General features: G+C 47.0%; 1 protein-coding gene across 1 annotated transcript in view; it reads left to right on the top strand.

The window, feature by feature from the left end:
- The window catches only part of casd1 (CAS1 domain containing 1), a 154,626-nt gene that overhangs the window by 33,264 nt on the left and 98,691 nt on the right, over positions 1–22,671 (top strand). The window contains exon 2 of the mRNA XM_038797559.1: positions 21,439–21,535. Within this exon, the coding sequence (XP_038653487.1) occupies positions 21,439–21,535 (97 nt within the window). The remainder of the gene's footprint in view (positions 1–21,438; positions 21,536–22,671) is intronic.

Raw genomic sequence — 22,671 nt, 5'->3', positions numbered from 1 at the left:
TTCAGGAGTCTGGTAACAGCGGGGAGAAAAAGTTTTTGAATTTTTTAGTGCATGTTCTCAGACTTTTGTATCTCTTGCCCGATGGAAAAGGTTGGAAGAGAGACTAACCCGGGAGGGAGGGGTCTTTGATTATGTTGCCCGCTTTCTCAAGGCAGCAGGAGGTTTGGACAGAGTCAATGGATGGGAGGCAGGTTAGTGTGATGTATTGGGCGGCGTTCACAACTCTGTTGTTTCTTATGGTCTTGGGCCGAGTAGTGGACATACTAAGCTGTGAAACAGCCAGATAAGATGCTTGCTATGGTGCATGTGTAAAAATTGATAAGAGTCAATGTGGATATGAGTTGAACTACATTGGGAAATTGAGAAGAGAGCGGTCAACGTGACAATAAGGTATACAATGAAAATGACAGGTGATCAATAGCTCGAGGTCAATTTGAACATCAGTTGTGATGAATGTAGCAATTTCAGATAAATATTGTATTATATGTAGCGAGTGCAGTAATGGTTAAAAAACGTTAGTGTGGTTAGTGGATGTATGACTACTACAGTAATGTTTTTAATGTTGTTTACAAGACAGGTAGAGACAATTAAAGCATTGTAAAAGTAAGATCGCAATTCATGTCTTGTTTACTGACTCTCTCGCGCGCTCTCTCTCTCTCTCTCGCTCTCGCTCTCGCTCTCGCTCTCTCTCGCTCTCTCTCGCTCTCTCTCGCTCGCTCTCGCTCGCTCTCGCTCGCTCTCGCTCGCTCTCGCTCGCTCTCGCTCTCTCTCGCTCTCTCTCGCTCTCGCTCTCTCTCGCTCTCTCTCGCTCTCTCTCGCTCTCTCTCGCTCTCTCTCGCTCTCTCTCGCTCTCTCTCGCTCTCTCTCGCTCTCTCTCGCTCTCTCTCGCTCTCTCTCGCTCTCTCTCGCTCTCTCTCGCTCTCTCTCGCTCTCTCTCGCTCTCTCTCGCTCTCTCTCGCTCTCTCTCGCTCTCTCTCGCTCTCTCTCGCTCTCTCTCTCTCGCAACTCCTTCAAAGTGGATTTTGACCTGAGATGGGTTTCTGTCTGGTATCCTAGCAGCCATTGGGGGTCTGGTCTGGATCGTACAAGGTGTTCCGCATAGTAATCATACATAATAATCTGCGTTTGATCGCCCCAGTGCAGAATAGATTGCATGTGAATAACAAATACAGCATACCAAATTGAAAGAAGTACATGTAAATAGAAATTTCAGCTGGAGGAAATGTTTAGGGCCTTGCAAGATGAGGATGGAGGACATGGAACAGCTGGTATTGCATTTCCATTACATGGAAAGGTGCCATGGGAAGGGATTGAGAAGTGGAGAAGGGTGTTGCAGAGGGAATCGTCCTTTCAGAATGCCGAAAGGGGTGGGGAAGATATCTTTAGTTACAGTGCACTGGAGGTGACAGAAATAGTTGCAAAGGGTCTTGTGACAGTGGAAGGTGAGGACAAGCCGTGGTTCTGGAAGAAGGGGAAGAGGTGAGAGCAGAAGTGTGTAAAATGGAACAGACACCATTGAGGGCTCTTTCAATGATAGTAGGGGGCAGAGTGCTGTGGAGAATCCTTGGTTAAGGGAAAAATATGATGGTCCTTCAGTAGTACATAACTGAGAATTGCAGAGAAAAAGAGACTAAAAATTGCATTAAAAAAAAAGATATATCGCTTTTGTCTTTCAGACATCGGGAGATTTTCAAGAATATCAGTATAAGGGGAAAGCAAAGAAATCAGAAACTCCAGTATGATCAGTTGCGCCATTGGAAAGGCTGTGACTGAGATGGCAAAACTGGGGAATAGAGTAGAGTCTTTATAAGAAGTGTGAAAGAAAGATATGGATTGATGTCAAGCTGACTATCGATAGCAAAGCTGTGTTTTCTCCCCAAATAAAATACCTTAATCACACCAATTTTGCCATATCTTCGCTTTCAATTAAATTTTTTTTAATATAGTACTCAATTCATTTTTTTCCAATTAAGGGGCAATTTAGCGCGGCCAATCCATCTGACCTGCACATCTTTGGGCTTTGGGGGTGAGACCCACGCAGACACTGGGAGAACATGCAAACTCTATATGGACCGTTACCCAGGGCTAGGATCGACCCCCTGTCCTCGGTGCCGTGAGGCAGCAGTGCTAACCACTGTGGGCAACTGTGCCATCCCTAACTCTGGCAATTTTTATGGTCTCTGTAAATTTGCCTTTCTTGTGTAACTATCTGGGACTAGATTTAGATGAGAGACGTGGGTTTTATCCCATCGTTCTTGGCTGGACCCAGGTTGCAGAGATTAATTACTTTAAATGACATGTATTACAATGATTTATATTTAATACCTGTATTCCTCAAATATCTAAATGTTATGAATATTTGCAATTACCATACCTCACATTATGCAATAAAAAATGGAAATAAATATAACAAAATGATGCTGCCTCTAACTACCACAAATTTTGAATTCTAAATGCAATCTGTTTAATAAAACGAAATCTGTAGATTCAAATTGAGAACTTGTGCAGAAATCAAATAAACCTACCTAAAAGGCTGGAAAATTTGTTAAGACCCAAAAATGGGCACAGAGTTCATGATGCACATTCTTATGTTATGCTGTTTCCAAAGCAGGCAATATGCAAACTTGATACTGCACTAAATGATTGTGGCATGCAGCTAGTGACAAGCAAGATGTTATATGGTGTAAACTTGAACAGGAGTTGGAAAACGCTACCATTATTTCAAGCTAACCAACGTTACTTAACGCCAGCCTATAAAAGGGGACGTGCATTTTAGCAGGATTAAATGTTGGAAGTCAGTGTAAAAGTGAGTTTGACCTGTCAAAGCCACCAGCGTGGCGCAACAGCAGGGCAGAGAGTGGGCTCTTAAAATTTGCTGAAACTGCACTGGAGCCTTTGATCAAGGACTTGCAAGGAAGGAAAGATGTTGTTATGATCCCTATGGAGACCAATAACTATTAAAAGAAAGGAATCCCACTATGCCAATGGAAAGAAAACTGGTGGGTAAGATTTCACATTTTTTAACTTTTCTGCAATAAACCAACTAAAATAAATATAATTCAAATGTTAACAGTGAATGATATTTCAAATGAAAAAGGAAGTTTCACTTTAAATAATCAAAGCAACAAAGAAACACCTCAGGCAGTTACAAGCACTCTTATTACTTTCTGCACCACTGGTGCATCACGTGCAATCTCTGCCTTTCCAACTCACCTTGTTATGTAGGATCTCTCCCCATTCAATCATTTTGGCCCTTGAGTTGCATTCACTAGCAGCTGCATTCACAGTTAACACCAACACCAGCATGTCTACGAGCCCCCCTCATTTCGGTCACGACTGTGGGCTCTGACAACACTGAAACAGTAACAGTAGGTCTTTTCCAATTCATAATCCCCTGCTCTGACCTTTCCAAAAGTTTAACATACAGTAGTACAGTCTCTCTCTTATTCTGAGCCCTGCTCCAATATTGTCAACCAGCAAACTAATCCATTCATTGATAGCCTTGCTTGTTTCCACTCAACAAGTGTGTTCAACAGAATCACATGATGTGGGTGTGGAAATAGCAGCTTTACCACGGGCCCTGGCGCTACTCCTACTTCTTTAATGCTGTTTACATGGAAGATGCTTGCCTAATCCAGGAGTTAATACTCCATAGTATGTCCCTAGAAGGCATTTGGCTGAGCGTTGGAGAAAAAATGCCTCAGACTCCCAAGAAAGTTGTTGATTAAAAGGGAGCAGTCGGATGCAACAGGGTGGAGCTGACTTCTCAATATGATCCTCAAGCAGGCTGTTGGCCCGGCACACTCTATTTAAAAAAAAAAAAATAATTTTTATTGAAATTTTTACAAAATATAAACATCTTAACTCTATTAACAAACAACCGCGATAACACCCCAAGAACAATACCCCCCCCCCCCCCCCCCCCCAACTTCAAGAGCAACCCCAAACAAAAGGAAAAAGAAAAAAAAACAAATAAGATCACCCAAACAACAAAAGGGAAAGAGACAGCACCCGCCACATCCCACAGACCCATGCACACAGCTCTCCCTCCCCCCAATCCAAACCCCCCCCCCCCCCCCCCCGGGTTGCTGCTGCTGTCGGCCTATTTCCCTACCGTTCCGCCAGGAAGTCCAGGAAAGGCTGCCACCGCCTGAAAAACCCTTGTACTGATCCTCTCAGGGCAAATTTCACCCTCTCCAATTTAATGAACCCCGCCATATCATTGATCCAGGCCTCCACGCTTGGGGGCCTCGCATCCTTCCATTGGAGCAAAATCCTCCGCCGGGCTACTAGGGACGCAAAGGCCAGAACACCGGCCTCTTTCGCCTCCTGCACTCCCAGCTCCACTGCCACCCCAAAAATTGCGAGTCCCCAGCCTGGCTCGAACCTGGATCCCACCACCCTCGACACCGTCCTTGCTACCCCCTTCCAAAACTCCCCCAATGCTGGGCACACCCAAAACATATGGGCGTGGTTCGCTGGGCTCCCCGAGCACCTAACACACCTGTCCTCGCCCCTGAAAAACCTACTCATCCTCGACCCAGTCATGTGGGCCCTATGCAGCACCTTGAACTGTATGAGGCTAAGCCTCGCACAGGAAGAGGAGGAATTCACTCTCTCCAGGGCATCCGCCCACGTCCCCTCCTCAATCTCCTCACCCAGCTCCTCTTCCCATTTACCCTTCAGTTCCTCCACCGAGGCCTCGTCTACCTCCTGCATTACCCGGTATATGTCCGAAATCCTCCCTCCTCCAACCCACACCCCCGAGAGCACCCTGTCCCGTACCCCACGTGGGGGCAACAAGGGGAACCCCTCCATCTGCCGCCTGGCAAACGCCCTAACCTGCATGTACTGAAACATGTTCCCCGGGGGGAGCCCAAACTTCCCCTCTAACTCCCCCAAGCTCGCGAACCTCCCCTCCACAAACCGGTCCCTCAACCTCCTAACCCCTGCCCTGTGCCAGCCCAGAAATCCGCCATCAATGCTCCCTGGGACAAACCGATGGTTCCCCCGTATCGGGGCCTCCATCGAGCCCCCCATTTCTCCCCTGTGCCGTCTCCATTGCCCCAAAATTTTGAGGGTAGCCGCCACCACCGGGCTCGTGGTATACCTCGTTGGAGGGAGCGGCAACGGCGCCGTTACTAGCACCTCCAAGCTCGTGTCCACACAAGACGCCGCCTCCATCCTCTTCTATGCTGCCCCCTCCTCGTCCATTACCCACTTTCGCAACATTGCTGCGTTGGCAGCCCAATAGTACCCACAGAGGTTGGGCAACGCCAGCCCCCCCCCCTATCCCTGCCACGTTCCAGGAACACTCTTCTAACCCTCGGGGTCCCATGTGCCCACAAATATCCCATGATATTCCTGTTGACCCTCCTAAAAAAAGGCCTTCGGGATAAGGATGGGAAGCACTGGAACAGGAACAAAAACCTCGGGAGCACCGTCATCTTAACGGACTGCACCCTCCCCGCCAGTGACAGCGGTAACATATCCCACCTCTTAAACTCCTCCTCCATCTGCTCCACCAACCTTGTGAGGTTGAGCTTGTGCAGGGCCCCCCAGCTCCCCGCCACCTGGACCCCTAGGTACCTGAAGTTCTTCCCTGCCTGCTTCAATGGGAGCCTACCAATCCCCTCCTCTTGATCCCCCAGATGTACCACAAACACCTCACTCTTGCCCAAATTCAACTTATACCCCGAGAAACCCCCAAATTCACTAAGAATCCTCATCACCTCCGGCATCCCCCCCCCACCGGGTCCGCCACATACAGCAACAGGTCGTCCGCATAAAGCGACACACGATGCTCCTCCCCACCCCGCACCAGGCCCCTCCAGTTCCCTGACTCCCTCAATGCCACGGCCAGGGGCTCAATTGCCAACGCGAAGAGCAAGGGGGACAGGGGGCACCCCTGTCTCTTCCCCCGATACAGCCGAAAGTACTCCGACCTCCTCCTATTTATGGCTACCCTCGCCATCGGGGCCTCGTAGAGCACCCTCACCCACCGGATAAACCCCTCCCTAAACCTCTCCAACACCTCCCACAAATACTCCTACTCAACCCTATCAAAGGCCTTCTCCGCATCTAATGCCACCACTATCTCCACCTCCCCTTCCACAGCCGGCATCATAATAACGTTGAGGAGCCTTTGTACGTTTGTATTCAGCTGCCTTCCCTTCGCAAACCCCATCTGGTCCTCATGGATGACCCCGGGCACGCAATCCTCTATTCTAGTGGCCAGGATCTTTGCCAGCAGCTTAGCATCGGCGTTCAGCAGCGAAATCGGCCTATATGATCCGCACTGCAGAGGGTCCTTGTCCCGCTTCAGGATCAAGGAAATCAGCGCCCGTGACATAGTTGGGGGCAAAGGCCCCCCTCCCTTGCCTCGTTAAAGGGCCGGACCAACAGGGGGCCCAACAGGTCCAAATACCTTTTATAAAATTCCGCCGGAAACCCGTCCGGCCCCGGCGCCTTCCCCGACTGCATGCTCCCTATCCCTTTGACCACCTCCTCCAGCTCGATCGGCGCCCCTAGTCCCTCCACCTGCTCCTCCTCCACCCTCGGGAATCGCAGCTTGTCCAAGAAGTGCCCCATTCCACCCCCCTCCCCCGGGGGCTCCGACCGGTACAGTTCCCCATAGAAGTCTCTGAAGACCCCTTTAACATCTACTCCCCTCCGCACCACCTTCCCAGCCTTTCCGTCACTCCCCCAATCTCCCTGGCCGTGTCCCGCTTTCGGAGCTGGTGTGAGGTCGACTACTGCCCTCTTTCCCCCGTTGGGGTTTGCCGCTACAGCTCCGTTGGGGGCCCTGAAAAGAGCCCCAAAGTCCGTTCTCCGCGGGAGCCGCCGAATTTGCGGCTTAACTGCTCATCGCCGCCACCGGAAGTCCGGCCCGGCACACTCTAGGCCACTGCAGATGATAACTGCGAACATCATTAGCTTTAGAGATGACAAACCTGGCTTGCTGCCAAACAATATTAGTGCTCATGAGACCGAGCTGCAGAATGCTAATAAAAGGCTTTATGAAACAAAGGAAAGAATCTTGAATGTTTAACATGTTGCTTCCTCAGCTGAGGCCTGCGTTCAATCCTTGGGAAAACCAGCTAAGTAGTACGTCAGAAATCCTAAAGGATCTGGAGAACCAAGGCCAGAGGAAAAATGTCTGGGTCATTGGTTTGCCAGAAGGTGTAGAGGATAAGATCCCTATTAAGTTTTTTTTTTAGAGCAAACTACCATGCTTCCTTGAGTTGGATACGAAAGCTTGCAGTATTAAGTTGGAAAGGGTACATTGTATCCTGTCCTTGAGGCCTCGGGACAATCAGCGTCCCTGGCCTGTTATTATTCGCTTTCACAACTTCATGGATCAGCAAAAAGCTTTGGAGGCGACGAGGCATGGTGGGACCTGGCGACATGAGAGGGCGAGGGTCTCATTCTTCCAAGATTTCTCAGTGATGGTGCAACAGAAGCATAGAAGCTTTGATTAAGTCAGAAAACAACTCCAGGCAGCACAAGTGAATTATACCATGCTTTATCCTGCAACAATTGAGGGTAATATCTGACAACTCTGTATAGATATTTGATAATCTGACTAGTGCCTTGGTTTTTGTGAAGCCCACAGAAGTCAGGAATTTGGAGTAACAATCTGCATGCAGCTCGTTGAATGGGATGGATGGGTGGCTTTCGTTTTCTTGTTTTTTTTCCCCTGGGGACCAGAGCAGCGTGGGTTGTACTGCCTGATACTGTTGTTAAATGTGGGTGCCAAGCTATTGGCGAAGATGCTGGCGGTGCAAAGAGAGAATTGTGTGCCACGGTGATGGAGGAGGACCAGGCGGAGTTCATGAAAGGGCGGCAGCTAACGGCCAATGTTTTCAGGTTATTGAATGTGATAATGATGCCCTCAGCAGGCCAGGAGATGGATGTAGTTGTGTCTATGAGCACTGGAAGGTGTTAGTGTGTGGACCAATAGTGTCAATTAGTATTTTGGGTTGTATCGGGGGTACAAGGCGGGGTGCCTGCTCTCCCCTTTGCTCTTTGCCCTTGCAATTGAATCTTTGGCAATGGCACTTGGGGCTTCGTGGGGATGGCGGGGCATCAAGGCATCAGAGTGTGGCGACTAGGGGATTTTCGCAGTAACTACTTTGCAGTGTTAATGTAAGCCTACTTGTGCCATTAAATATTATTATTGTTATTGAGGGGTGGAGCATCGAGTCTCTTTTTATGCGGATGACCTCTTATATGTTGCAAATCCGGTTAAAAGTTTTGACAGGATTATGGGGACCTTGGGAAAGTTCAGCCTTTGTTGGGGATATAAGCTCAAAATGGGGAAAAGTGAGATATTCCCGATCAACACCCCGGGGGTGTATTTTAAGGAGGTTGCTGTTTTGGGTGGTAGGGGCAAACTTTTGGGATCTTGGGATACAGAGTTGGGCCCAGTTGCACAAGCTGAATCTGGCAAAACTAATGCTGACGGGAGGAAATTAAGGAGGACTTTAGGAGGTGGGATGTGATGCCTTTGTCGTTAGCTGGAAGGGTGCAGACGGTAAAGTTGACGGTGCTCCCAAAGATTTTGTCCGGGTTTCAGAGTGTCTCAATTTTCGTGCTGAAGTCTTTTTTAAGTAGTGTGAAAAAGATGGGGTTTGTGTGGACGGACAAGGTTCCCTGGACGAGGAGGGAGTTTCTAGAAAAGAATATGCAGGCAGTGGGGTGCTGGCGCTGTCGAATCTGCAGGATTATTATTGTGCGGCAAATGTAGCTATGTTATGGAAGTGGGCGATGGAGGAGACGTCAGTATTGGGACGGATGGAGGAGGCTTTGTGTAAAGGAACCAGTTTGAGGGTGCTATGTTGGCTCTTCTCTGTTCTCGCTGGCCAGGTACTCCACATGCCCTGTAGTATTATCAGTGTTTGAGGGTGTGAAATCAATATTGGCAGCACTGCAGGATGGAAGGCATATCCTTGTGGGTACTCATTTGTGACAACAGGTTTGATCTGGCGGGGCTGGACGTGAGGTTTTCGGGATGGGGGCGGTTGGGGATAGAGTACTTTCAGGGCCTGTTTATTGGGGGGGAGGGAAGTTTGCGGAATTGGAGGAGCTTGAGGAGGTGTACTTGCTGTCGAAGAGGAATGGGTTCAGGCACTTGAAGGTGATTGACTTCTTGAGGAAGGAGTTGGGTCTGTTCGCGCAACTGCTGCTTCCAGCACTACAGGACAAGCTTCTATCTGAAGATGAGATGGGTGAGGGAAGGGGCGGCGCAGTGGTTAGCACTAATCCCTCACAGCGCCGATCGAACCGGCTTTGATCCCGGCCCTGGGTCATTGTTCATGTGGAGTTTGCACATTCTCCCCATGTCTGCATGGGTCTCACCCCCACAACCCAAAAATATGCAGGGTCGGTGGATCAGCCACGCTAAATGCCCCTTAATTCGGGAAAAAAAGAGATAAGTGAGGGCAAGGTGGCAGATATTGGGGAGCCAATGGGGAGGGAGGATGTTCTGGTGGAGGAGATCTGGAGCAAGCGGAAGGAGCTGCTGGGGTATGGAGTGAGGGGGATAAACTCGTCCTCATCATGTGCAAGACTGAGTCTCATACAGTTTTAAGGTGATGTATAGGGCTCATATGGCGGTGTCTAGGATGAGTCCTTTTTTCCTCTGGGGTGTAAGATGGGTGTAACCGGTGTGCATACAGTCTGGCGAACCATGTCCATATGTTTTCAACATGTGCAAAGTTGGTGGGGTTCTGGAAGGAGTTTGCAAAAGTAATATCAAAGATTGTGGGAGTGGAGTGGCGCCGAGCTGGTGGGTGCCGATATTTGGAGTGTCGGAGGATCCAGGATTGCAGGTGGGGAGAGAGCCTGACATAGTAGGAAGCAGATCTTGAAAGCAGGGACATGGGTGAGCGATTTGGCAGAATTCTCCAGTTAGAAAAAAGTAATGTTCGCCATAAGAGGGGCGGAGGAGGGTTTCTCCCCAAGGTGAAGGCTGTTCATTGATTTCTTTAAGGGACGTTAACACGTCAGTATGAAAATACCTCCAATAAAATATTTTTAAAAATAAAAGTGTGCATCTTGTTACATCAATTTATCATGTTTGGGCGACATGATGGCGCAGCGATTAGCACTGCTGCTTCATGACGCCCAAGACCCGGGTTCGATCCCAGCTCCGGGTCACTATCCTTTGTGGTTTGCACATTCTCCCCATGTAGGCGTCGGTCCCACCCCCACAACCCAAAAAGATGTGCAGGGTAGGTGGATTGGCTATGCTAAACTGCCCTTAATTGGGGAAAAAATACTTGTTTACTTTATTCAATCCTCTTTTCACCCCCCCCCCCCCCCCCCCCCCCCCAAATTTTCTGAGGTAAAAACCTTAAAATGTATAAAAAATAACAAGTCTGTGTTATGAGCTGCCAGCCCACCAGAGGCTGGAATGCCACAAATTAGTTTTCTATTTATCCTTTTGTTTCTTAGAATTTGTTCCCATGGTTGCATGGACATTTCTTGGAACTGAAACTGATGATCTGTCTTTCACTTTAGTCTTAAAGGGGACATCACACAAAAAGATAATCGTTTCCTCATGTACATGGGCATCAGGATAATATATTTGCAGGGGAGCACTGGCCCTCTATACTAATCCGCATAATGTGGAGATGCCGGCGTTGAGCTGGGGTGAGCAAAATAAAAGGTCTTACAACACTAGGTTAAAGTCCCAACAGGTTTGTTTCGCATCATTAGCTTTCGGAGCACTGCTCCTTCCTCAGGTGAATGAAGAGGTAGATTCGAGAAATCTATTTATAGACAAAGTCAAAGATGCAAGATGATACTTTGAATGCAAGTCTTTGCTGGTAATTAAGTCCTTACGGGTCTTACAGGCGTCAACAGCAAACGCTGAAAACCAAGATAGAGTCCATATCCTCAACTTGTGCTCAGGACGCAGCAGACCAGCTGCGGAACACTGCCAAACAGATGAGACAACAATACTACACCACCAATACGTGGACCAAAAACAGGAAACTTGAGAAATTCTGCATCACCACCAGCAGCAACCAAACCTCCCCGGTACCACAGTTGAAAACAATACAGGAAATCTATTGTCAACTTGTCGGAATACACCCTTCAACCAGACAAAATTGAAGTCCTCAGCAGACGGCTCAATTTCTGCACCACCACCAAAAGTAACCCCATCAGTCTCGCGGCAGACACGGAGGAATTCATCAGGTGAATGAGGCTCCAGGATTTTTCCACAGACCCCAAGAGGCCGACAGCGAACCCAATGAGTCAACCAATGAACCAGAACAGCAGACCGAGATCTGCGGTGTGGCAACCGAAGAGGAAAGAGTAGAATTGGACCCTTCCGGAAGGCCACTACCCTAGACTAGACATGTATGCTCAATCCCTCAGGAGTCGTGTCAATGCCAGTTCGTTAGTCGCATTCACAAGACAGCTCCGAACGTCACCCAAGCACAACGCAATGCCATCTGCGCCCTTGACGAACCGCAAAATCGGCATCAAACCAGCAAAGGAGGGGCCGCCGTCATACTGAACCGAACAGACTACTGCAAAGAAGTGTACCAACAACTCAACAACCAGGAACACTACAGACAGTTACCCTCCGACCTGACCAAGGAACACACCCTCCAACCCAACAGACTGATCAAGAACTTGGATCCAGACCTTCAGAGCACCCTACGCCCTCTCATCACATGTACTCCCACGTTGGAGATCTCTACTGCCTCCCGAAAATACACAAGGCCAGCACAGCAGACCGTTCTAGCGTATCGGGCAGTGGGACCCTGTGTGAGTACCTCTCTAGCTACATCGAGGGCATCTTGAAACCCATCGTGCAAGGAGCGCCCAGCTTCTGTCGCGACATGACGGACTTCCTGCAGAAACTGAGCACCCATGGACAGTTGAACCAGAAACATTCCTCGTCACAATGGACATCTCGGCACTCTACACCAGCATCACTTATGACGATGGCATTGCTGCAACAGCCTCTGTACTCAACACCGACAACTGCCAATCTCCAGACACAATTCTGCAACTCATCCGCTTCATTCTGGATCACAATGTCTCCACCTTCGACAGCAAGTTCTTCATCCAGACACACAGAACAGGCATCGGGACTAAATTCGCACTTCAATATGCCAACATCTTCATGCACAGGTTTGAACAAGACCTTCTCGCCGCACAGGACCTTCAACCGACGTTATACACCAGATACATCGATGACATTTTTTCCTTTGGATCCACGGCGAAAAATCACTGAAACAATTACACGATGACATCAATAAGTTCCATCCCACCATCAGACTCACCATGTACTGCTCTCCAGAATCTGTTGCATTCTTGGACACACTCATCTCCATCAAGGACGGTCACCTCAGCACTTCTCTTTACCGTGAGCCCACGGATAACCTCACGATGCTCCACTTCTCCAGCTTCCACCCTAAACACAAAGAAGCCATCCTCTATGGATAAGCCCTCCGTATACACAGGATCTGCTCAGACAAGGAGGAGCGTAACAGACATCTACAGACGCTGAAATATACCCTCGTACGAACGGGATGTGGCGCTCGACTCATAGATCGACAGTTTCAACGCGCCACAGCAAAAACCACCGACCACCTCAGAAGACAAACACGGGACACAACCGAGTACCCTTCGTTAAGAATATGGACTATATCTTGGTTTGCAGGTTGCGGCATCTGCTGTAGACACCTGTAAGGACTTACTTTCAATGCAAGTCTTTGCAGGTAGCTATCATCTTGCATCTTTGACTTTGTCTATAAATATGTTTCTGGAACCGACCACTTCATTCACCTGAGGAAGGAGCAGTGCTCCGAAAGCTAGTGATTCGAAACAAAACTGTTGGACTTCAACCTGGTGTTGTAAGACTTCTTACTAACTCGCATAAGGCAGTGAATGGGGCCAGATGGCCATGTGAGTAAATGCCTGGAGTCCAACCCCAAGGACCGTGATGCAGAGCCACAAAAATTTCAATGATCAAGATCAGCGAATGCATCTTCAAATGTCACAAACTCAATCTGGAATGCTAGCCTCATGCACTGCTCAATGCATACATCCAATAATCTTTTATCAATCATGATTCATACTTGATGCAATTGCTAGAGAAACTCAGCAAGTCTGGCAGCATCTGCGGAGAGAAACAAAGTTATCATTTTGAATCCATTTAACTCGCCACAGAACTTGTACTTGATGTTCATAGCTTCATCTCCCCATCAGATACTTAGCTCTTTGTTCTTTGCAAGATTCACATACGTCTATCAGCTTACGCAGACTGCTAGCTATTCAACCACGACAGTAGCACTACAATCACTGATGTACGCCTTTCTTGAAAGACAAAGTGGTTCATTACTGGAAGCACTACCATCTGACCAGCAGGGTCCAGGTGCATATGCATGTCATCCTGCAAGGCCATCTGCAGTCTCTAGCCATTGAAAGTCATCCTGTTGCAAAAGCATGTGTAAGACAGATGTTAAGGGAATGCACAAAGGTGATTTGATGAATATTGGATTGTTTGATAAAGTTGGGATGAAATATTTAATTAGTAATTGTGTTTATTTCAGCATTGTGGACAAGAGGACACTGATACTAACAAAAGGAAGTTAAAGTGTATGATGATTGGTAAATGGAGAACTGAGACTGAATTTGCGGATACCACGGTTGAATGAGTTGATAATGGGCAAAAAGGTGGTCATGTGTTGATTTCCACTTCCTCTTGTGCTGCTTGCTAATTGGCTGATGGCAATATCTGTGCCCTGAAGATGGTGCAGCTGTGCAAGATGCAACAAACCACCATGAATTGCAACACACACTCTAGTGTTGCAGGTCTCCTCCAGTACGCTCCAATCAACAAAAGCTCAGTGACCAGTCCATCACATTTCTATTTTGCGGAATGGCTTTTGCTGTATGCATGCTGCCTACGTGTGCACCAGATAAATGAGCCATATGATTAGTGTTGTCGAGCAGCCACCTTCTGGATTCTCATGGTCACTCAAGTACAGATGGTGCAGTGGACTCCCACAGAATGAAGGCATCATGACTGCTGCCAAGATATTGGTTGACCTACATGTGCACAGAGTATGGTCACGTGGCAGTGTCCATTGAGTCAGTGGAATCCTGAACTTCCGGTGATGGCCATGGTGTGAATGGTCACTCACAGGGCAGCTCCTGCTCGAAGGTGTAGAAAAGAGCTCTTTTTACCCGAAATTGGGTGCAACTTCGACAGAAAAGTGTAGCTGAAGGTCGGAGGAGAAGGTCTCTCTCTCTCATTCCCCTCCCAGTAGTGGTATATCTGCTCATTATCAAACCCGGCAGAAGAAGGTGAAAGACCTGGCCAAGGAATTGGAAGAAACCTATGATGCAGCAGCCAGTGGAAGGATGGCGGAGGGGGAAGGGCCAGGGAGGATGGCGGAGGGAGAAGCTGGAAAGCCCCAGGTGGAACAGTTGAAGACTTTCATCAAGGAAGAGTTCTATCTGCAGAGGAAGCAGATGCAGGAGGATCACACGAAGGTCATTGAAGGGGCAGTGGCACCCCTGAAGGGCTAAGAGATGCAGAGTTAGCATTTCAGAAGTTGTGAAAGGCATTATTTAAATGGAAATCTTTTGAATTCACAGAAAAAAGTATTAAACAAGAAGGCTGATGTCTTGTTCGGACATCACTCTGGTCTTGCTTGTTGGGTATCTTGGGAAATGTTTCTAAATCTCATTTCTTGACCTGAATATGCTGTGAACTTACAATTTTATTTTGGCCTAAGAGTTTACAAGGCTTGCCTTAAATTAGGTGGGAGTGTGATGAATGTATAAAGTTGTCATATTTTATATTTTGGGGTTTTGTTTTTTTTTTTGCAGTAATGTTATTAAAACCTAGGTTAAAATGTATACATTCAGTATATGAAAAAATGAAAATCGCTTATTGTCACAAGTAGGCTTCACATGAAGTTACTGTGAAAAGCCCTTAGTCGCCACATTCCAGCGCCTGTTCGGGGAGGCTGGAGCTGTGATTAAAAGTGAGATAATCAGTGATTTTTTTTTCAGGGGCAGTGTTTTGCTAATATTAAAAGCCGTTTTACCTGTTTGTAGATAGATAATGTAGTGTAACTGTTTGAGCCTGGTTAAACAAATCAAGTCACAGCTTGGGACAGGAGACACAAGAATGCTGTGTGCTTTGAGTAGCTAATAGGAGGGGCCAGGTCTGTCTGAGAAAGGTAATCTGAGCAGAAGGTTTGCAGCTTAGTCCTAAAGAAAATAGGTTTCTCGCTCTAAGGACTCTGCACCAAGATAAGCAAGTAAAACCTGGTTGTTAACTTTATACTAAAGTGGTATTTGAAATATATGGGTTTGCTTAATTGGAATGTCGAGGCAGGTTTCAAGAAGCATGTTAAGATGTTTTACCTGTGAACTGTAAAGCTACCTCTTTTTTGCTGATGTGCTTAATTCTGTGTTCAACTTAAGTTTGTTTTAACGTAAAAGCTGGTTTACTGGTCAGTGTTATCACTCATGTAGTGCAATAACATTTCCTCAGTTTTACCAAATGCAAATAAATGGGTTCTAGTCCAGGATCTTAACCAAAATTGGGGATCTGGTCTGACCCCATAACAGGGAGTTGAAGCAATTTAGAGAGACACAGAATGGGAACCGCTTAGTAGTAAAGAATAAAGAAAGTTGATCAAATGTGTTGTCAAATAGAGGCTCCAGGAAGGTCTTTAAAGGGGCAGCAAGTGCTAATGTTGTTGGGGAGAACATTCTAGAATCCAGAACTACTTTGATCTTCCTCTATTGGTGGAAGGGAGAGAGGTACGTACAGAGCTAAATTCTGATTTTTAAAATATTATTATTCATTCAGTGGATGTGGCAGTTGCTGACCGGGTCAGCATTTATTGTCCATCCCTAATTACCCTTGAGAAGGTGGCTGCGACATGCCTTCTTGAACCACCGCAGTCCCTGTGGAGTAGGTACACCTACAATGTTGTTAAGGAACAATTATGCATTTCCCATTCGGGGTGATGAGCTGCTTGGAAGGAAACTTCTAGGTGGTGGTGTTCCCATGAATCTGCTGCCCTTGGCCTTCTAGATGGTAACAGTAGTGGCTTTGGAAGGTGCTGTCTTAGGAACCTGGGTGAGTTCTGTGTATCTTGTAAATGGTACACATTACTGCTATGCATTTGTGGCGGACTTCCGGTGGTGCCCATGGTGTGAGGGGTCCTGCTTGAAGGAGTAAAAAAAGAGTTCTTCTTACCCGAAATCGGGTGCAACTTCGATGGAAAAGTGTGACTGAAGGTCGGAGGGAAGGTCCCTCCCCAGGAGTGGTATATCTGCTGGTTACCAAACTCGGCAGATGAAGGTGAAAGATTTGGCCAAAGAGTTGGAAGAGACCTGTGCCGCAGCAGCCAGTGGAAGGATGGTGGAGAGGGAAGGGCTTGTGCATGTCGAAAAGCCCCAGGTGGAACAGTTGAAGGCCTTCATCAAGAAGAGTTCCGCCAGCAGAGGAAGGAGATGCAGGAGAATCACTCGAAGGCCATCAAAGGGGCTGTGGCACCCCTGAAAGAGTCGATGGAAAGGTGGAGAATTACTTGGAGGCACAGGGGTCACAGATCCAAGAGATTGAGCTGTCCGACCACAGCGATCGGTGGTGGCATTGGAGGTGGGGCTCTTGGGAGACCTTTGTAAGATGTGAGAGAAAAGGTGGAAAATAGGTCAAGAAAGCAGAATCCTAGGATAGAGGGCCTGCCTGAAGGAGTGAAAGGTGCGAGTGCCACGAGATATGTTTCGAGGATGCTGGCAGGGCTGGTGGCAGAGGGAGTGCTGGACAAGCCCCCTGAGGGGGTTTGAACGAAAAGGTCTCTGAGGCAGAGGTCTAGAGCAGGGGAGACGCCACGGGCAGTAATCATCAGGCTCCACAAATTTGTGGAGGAGAAGATTCTGCGGTGGGCCAGGGAGAAACACAACTGAATGGGAGGGGAATATACCAGGACATTGGAGCTGAGCTGGCAAAATGGCGTGCAGGATTCAACAGGGCCACGGCGGTACTGTATCGACAGCGGAGCAGGTTTGGGGTGCTCTAACCGCTGAAACTATGGGTGACCTATGAAGGCTAGGAATACTATTTTGAGACCCCAAAAATGAGTTTATCAAGGAGCATAAACTCGGGGAGAACTGAACTGAACAATTTTGGGAGACAGAGATGCTGGCACTTTGAAGTAATTGAGAAGGTGGGTAGAGTGGGGGCCGGAGGGAGTTATTTTATACTTGTCCTCCGATGTGTAGGTTTTTTACTACTTTTTACTGTCAGGTCGACAAAGGGTAGTAGGGGTGAAAAGTTTGTAAGGGGATGATTGTCCCCACCTCTCTCCTGCTGGCGGTGGCTGTGTTTTTTTTTGTTTGTCTTTCGGGAAGGTGACCTGTGGTTCGAGATGAGTGTTTGTTTGGGTGGGGAGGGAAGGTCAGCCTTCACAGAACAGAGAGGTGAGGGGGTGGGGAGGGTTGGGGGGATCAGCAGGAGTAGCCTTTGGGTAGGAGTTACCAATCTGGCAGGTAATGCTGGTGAATGGAAGTGGGGTGTGGGAGAAGGCTGAGAGAGGTGGCCGTGAAGTGAGAGGGGGTGGGGAAGGGAGGGTGATGCGACGAGGCGAGGTTGGAGAAGAAGTCGGGTCAGTGGCAGAGAAAGGGGCCATCTTGGATGTGCCAGGTACAGGGTGAAATTAACTGGGATTGAGCTGGTTGGTGAGGATGGCAGACAGTAGAGGGGAATGGAGACGTAAGCACCCAGTAACATGAAATGTGCAAGGGCTCAATGGATAAGTGAAGAGATCTCGGGTCTTTGCGCTCCCAAGTAGTTTAAAAGCAGAGGCGGTCTTTCTGAAGGAGGCGCACCTCCACGTGAAGGATCCCGTTAGGCTAAGGAAGAGAGTATGGGTCAAATTTTCCACTGTGCATAAAGTCGCAGGGGGTGGCAATTTTTATGAGGTAAGAAAACGGTTTGTGAGCTCGAAGGAAGTGAGGGACCCGGTGGGAGGTATATGAGCATGAGTGGGGTATTAGAAGGTGGTGATGTTGGCAAATGTGTATGCACCGAATTGAGAATATGTATGTTTTGAGGGGGTTGCTGGCAGCAATCCTGACTTGGCCACGCATCAGATGATTATGGGAGGAGATTTTAATTGTCTACTCGAGCCAAGGATAGATAAGTCGAGTCCAGGTTAATGGGTAGAATATGAATGGCAAAGGAGCTGGGTGGGTTTATGGAAAAGATGGGTATGGTAGATCAGTGGCGCTTTAAGAACCCAGGGGGAAGTATTCCTTTTTCTCACATGTGTATCGGGAGTATTTAAAAATCAACTTTTTTGTGGTAAACCGGAAGATTTTGGTTGGGGTGGAGGGGGCAGAATATGCGGGGATAGTAATCTCAAACCATGTGCTCCATTGGTTGGAGATTCAGCTTAGATCGGGACGGGAGCAGAGGCCGGGGTAGAAGCTCGATTCCGGGCTGTTTGCAGATAGAGGGTTGTGACAAAGTGCGGCCTATGATTAAAGATTATGTAAAATTGAACCAAAACGGGGAGGTGTTGGGGGCCACATTTTGGGAAGCGCTGGTTGTAAATATAATGAAAATGTGAAAAAGGAGGAGAATAAAAATATTTATTTTTTTAAAAGCAGTGGTCCGAGGGGAGATTATTTCATTCAAGGCTGATGCGGATAGGGAAAGGAGAGAGGAATACAAACGGGATTGTGAAGGTAGATATGGAGTACTTGAGGGAACCCACCACGGAGGGATTGGTGAGGAGGAAAAAAACTACAGGGGCTATTTGATAGATCACCGACGGGGAAAACAGAAAGACAGCTGCGTAGGGCAAAGGAGGTGCAGAACAAATAAAGGGAGAAGGTGAGTCGAATGTTAGCACATCAACTACAGAAGCAGGCCGTGTCCAGGGCAAAATTGAAGATATCGACTGGGGCTGGGGATGTGGTGTCGTAGCCAGGGAAGATAACAAGGTGTTTAAGGATTACTATAAGGAGCTGTACAGGGCGAACCCATGAAGGGTGGGAGTGAAGAGGGGGACATGGGACGGTTCTTAGACGAACTGGAGTTCCACAGTTGAAGGAAAAGAGGCAGGTGCTAGAGGAGCCCTTGGGGCTGAGGGAGGTAATAGATAGTATAAAGGATATGAATTTGGGGAAGGCCCAGGTTGCAACAATGTAAATGCCATTAAATGTCAAGGGACAATGGTTAGATTCTCCTTTGTTGGAGGTGGGCTATTGCCTTCCACTTGTGGCGCGAATGTTACTTGCCACTTGTCAGCCCGAGTCTGGATATTGTCCAGGTCTTGCTGCATTTGGAAAGGGACTGCTTGGGTACTGGAGGAGTCGGAAATGGTGCTTAACATTGTGCAATCATCAATGAATATCCCCACTTATGATCATCTGATGGAAGGACGTCATTGATAAAGCACCTGAAGGTGGGTGGGCCAAGAACACTAGCTCCTGCAATGATGCCCTAGAGCTGAGATGACTAACCTCCAATAACCAAAGCCGTCTTTCTATGTGCCAGGTATATGCGGGACTTCCTACATAAACAGGTGTCAACCTTCTGGCTCCTACCGCTAAGGGGAATTCAGGACAGAGTAGTTTACAGAGGGTGGTAAGGAGAAGGGAGCATGTCGGACATTTACAAGGAACTTATGGGGTCAGAGGAGACGCAGACCGAGCAGCTGAAGTGCAAGTAGGAGGAGGAGCTGGAGGAGAGATAGAGGACGGTCTATGGGCGGACGCGTTGCGTGGAGTCAACGTGTCCGCAACCTGTGCCAGGCTCAGCCTGAAGCAATTTAAGGTCGTTCCCTGGGCTCACATGACAGTGGCCTGGATGAGTAGATTCTTTGGGGTGGAAGACAGGTGTGCAAAATGTGCGGGAGGACCAGCGAACCATGTCCACATGTTCTGGGCATGTCCGAAGTTTAGAGGATTTTGGCAGGGGTTTGCAGATGTCATGTCGACGGTGTTAAAAACAAGGGTGGCACTGAGTCCAGAGGTGGCGAATCCAGGAGGAGAAAGAGGCAGACGTTCTGGCCTTTGCTTCCCTGGTAGCCCGGAGACGGATATTATTAGCTTGGAGGGACTCAAAGCCCCGAAATCGGAGACGTGGCTACCGGCCATGGCTAGCTTTCTCTGTTTGGAGAAAATCAAGTTTGCCTTGAATAGGAGTGGGCAGGAAATGCTGGCCTAGCCAATGACACACTCCTCCCATTAACAAATTTAAAATAAAATGTTGATGCTATTACGATCCCAGACCAGACCCCAACAGTGATTAGGATAGTGGATCAAAACCTTAATATTTTCGTCTATTTTGTATGAATGTGTGGAAAGAATACTTTGCTTCAGGACTGATTGCACAAAGGTATAGGAATTTGGTATTTTTAAACAAAATTTTAACACAGTATGAAACTCTTTAAAATCACACCCAAAAATAGCGTACAATTACCTCTACTACCAAATACAATACCCTTAAATACTACCTCTATTTCCAATTAAACGACAAGAAAGGAAAAACATACAGCTCTCAATCCATCCTACATCCCACTGGCACAGTAATATTTGCTTTCCAGAAGAGATTTGGCTCCTGTTAGAACCCCTGCAGACTCGGGCTGGATGTCTTCAAAAAGCTGTTTCAACTGGTTTGTTTCAACTTTCTCTTTGTCCTCCGACAAGTCTGCATGGCTTTAAATACTATTATTCATCTTTGTTGACTATCCTACAGTGAGATTAAAATACTTTACTTGTGGTCTAAAGGGTAGCCAGATCAAAACTCAACTCAAAATCTTTCTCAAAATGTCTGAATACCATAACTCCACCCAGCAATGACATAATCTCCCCAAGCTGAAAACAAATTAACTCCCCAGGCTGAAAACACATTAACTCCCAGAGGCTCCCCCTAGTCAAACAACAGTGCATTAGCCCAGTTTTTACTCTGGTCAATTTCACCTCTGGTTCCTAAAAGCTTTCTGGTCTTGGGAAACAAAATAATTTAAAAACCATGTCTACTGCAGTCAAATACACTCTAACCCCAGGCTTTTAACCCTTAAATTGCCAAATGTTTATAATCCAATATATCTTAAATCCTGCATTCGTCACCATGTTGTTTGCATGTTTTGGTCTTTTGCAATTTCGTAACTTAATATAACCTATATCTACTATCTGTTTTTATGGCTACACTTGTTTCTATAAAATGCTACCCATTGAAGTAGATGGGCAACATTCTAATGGCATCAGTTAAGAGTTGCACAAATGATTCTCATTCTCTCCATGGATTCAATTGTTTTGCCACTTTCAATCATGATCTAGATTTCCTTTTTTCACTTCTTGCATCTTTCTTTCCAGTTGTGGTTAGTGAATGTCTGCTTAACAGATTTCTTATTATTCTATGATCATCTCTAGGTGGTGATACCTGTGAATGGCTCCTATCTAGTGGCCGGTTCCTTGGTGAAAATGTGTGGCAACCAAATGGCTGCATGATGCATAAATACAAAATCAGGCAAGTATTTTGAAATATTTCCCAAGAGTCACTATGGCACATAAATGTATGTATTTGTGTTTCGATCGTAGCATTACTGCAAGTAAAGATGTTGTAGTATTTTGTTCAACACGTTAATAGGGTGTGAAAATGATGTTACTGAGATTCTCCATATTGCCCATCCAATTCTTTCATTCCATTTCTCTTTTTTTTTAATTTCCAATTAAGGGGCAATTAACGTGGCCAGTCCACCTATCCTGCACATCTTTGGGTTGTGGGGGTGAGATCCAAACAGACACTGGGAGAATCTGCAAACTCCACATAGTGACCTAGGGCCGTGACCAAACTTGTGGCCATGAGGCAACAGTGCTAACCGCGGAGTGGCCAACTTGCTGACCTTCATTCCATTTTTCTAATTGCAGAATATTATAATCATTTAGAATCATTGCAGGAGCAGATATCTTGGACAAAGAGTTAAAGTTCTTTCTGCATAGAAATGCTAATTTTAACAACCCCTTTATCTGATCAGATTGAAAGTTTACCTATTCCTCCACAAGTCTTGCTCTTTCCCTTCTGTGGATTTGTATTTAAATAATTGTTCTGCTTTTGATAGTGGTTAGTTTTAAAAGTTGGGGATATTATAGGCGTGAACATTATTTCTTCACTGCAAACATTACTTCTTTACTACAAAACCATGGCCTTCACTTCCAAGCTCCGCAGCATCAGATTTGGGTACCCCAAAGATGCACTAGGGAATCCCCTCTGAGGTTCATGTGAGGTTTGTACAGCAATTGCCCAGAAATGCAAACTTCCCCTGGGCAATTGCCCTCACCAGGAACCATCCAACACCGCATGGACGTGCGGCACTGCCTGGATCTTGCCAGGCTTGAATGAGATGGTTGGGCAAGATAGGATCAAAGAGAAATTGTAATAAGTAATTGGACGCAGAGTGGCAATCTAACACCGATTGTCACTCCGAGGAAGTTCAAATCGCATGTGTTTTTGTTCTTTTATCATTTGTAAAATATGCTTTAAAATAATTGATACGAATGCAGTGAAGTGTAGCCAGTACTATTTAATTTAGTGGTGTTTTAATGATTTTACTGGTTCATTTATGTTGCTTGTAAAATTTGATTCTGCTCCAAACAAATCAAACT

This window comes from Scyliorhinus canicula, chromosome 5 (assembly GCF_902713615.1).
Source record: "Scyliorhinus canicula chromosome 5, sScyCan1.1, whole genome shotgun sequence".
NCBI classification, from domain to species: Eukaryota; Metazoa; Chordata; class Chondrichthyes; order Carcharhiniformes; family Scyliorhinidae; genus Scyliorhinus; species Scyliorhinus canicula.
The sequence above is the reverse complement of the archived record's forward strand: the minus strand, read 5'-3'. Positions and strand labels throughout refer to the sequence as shown.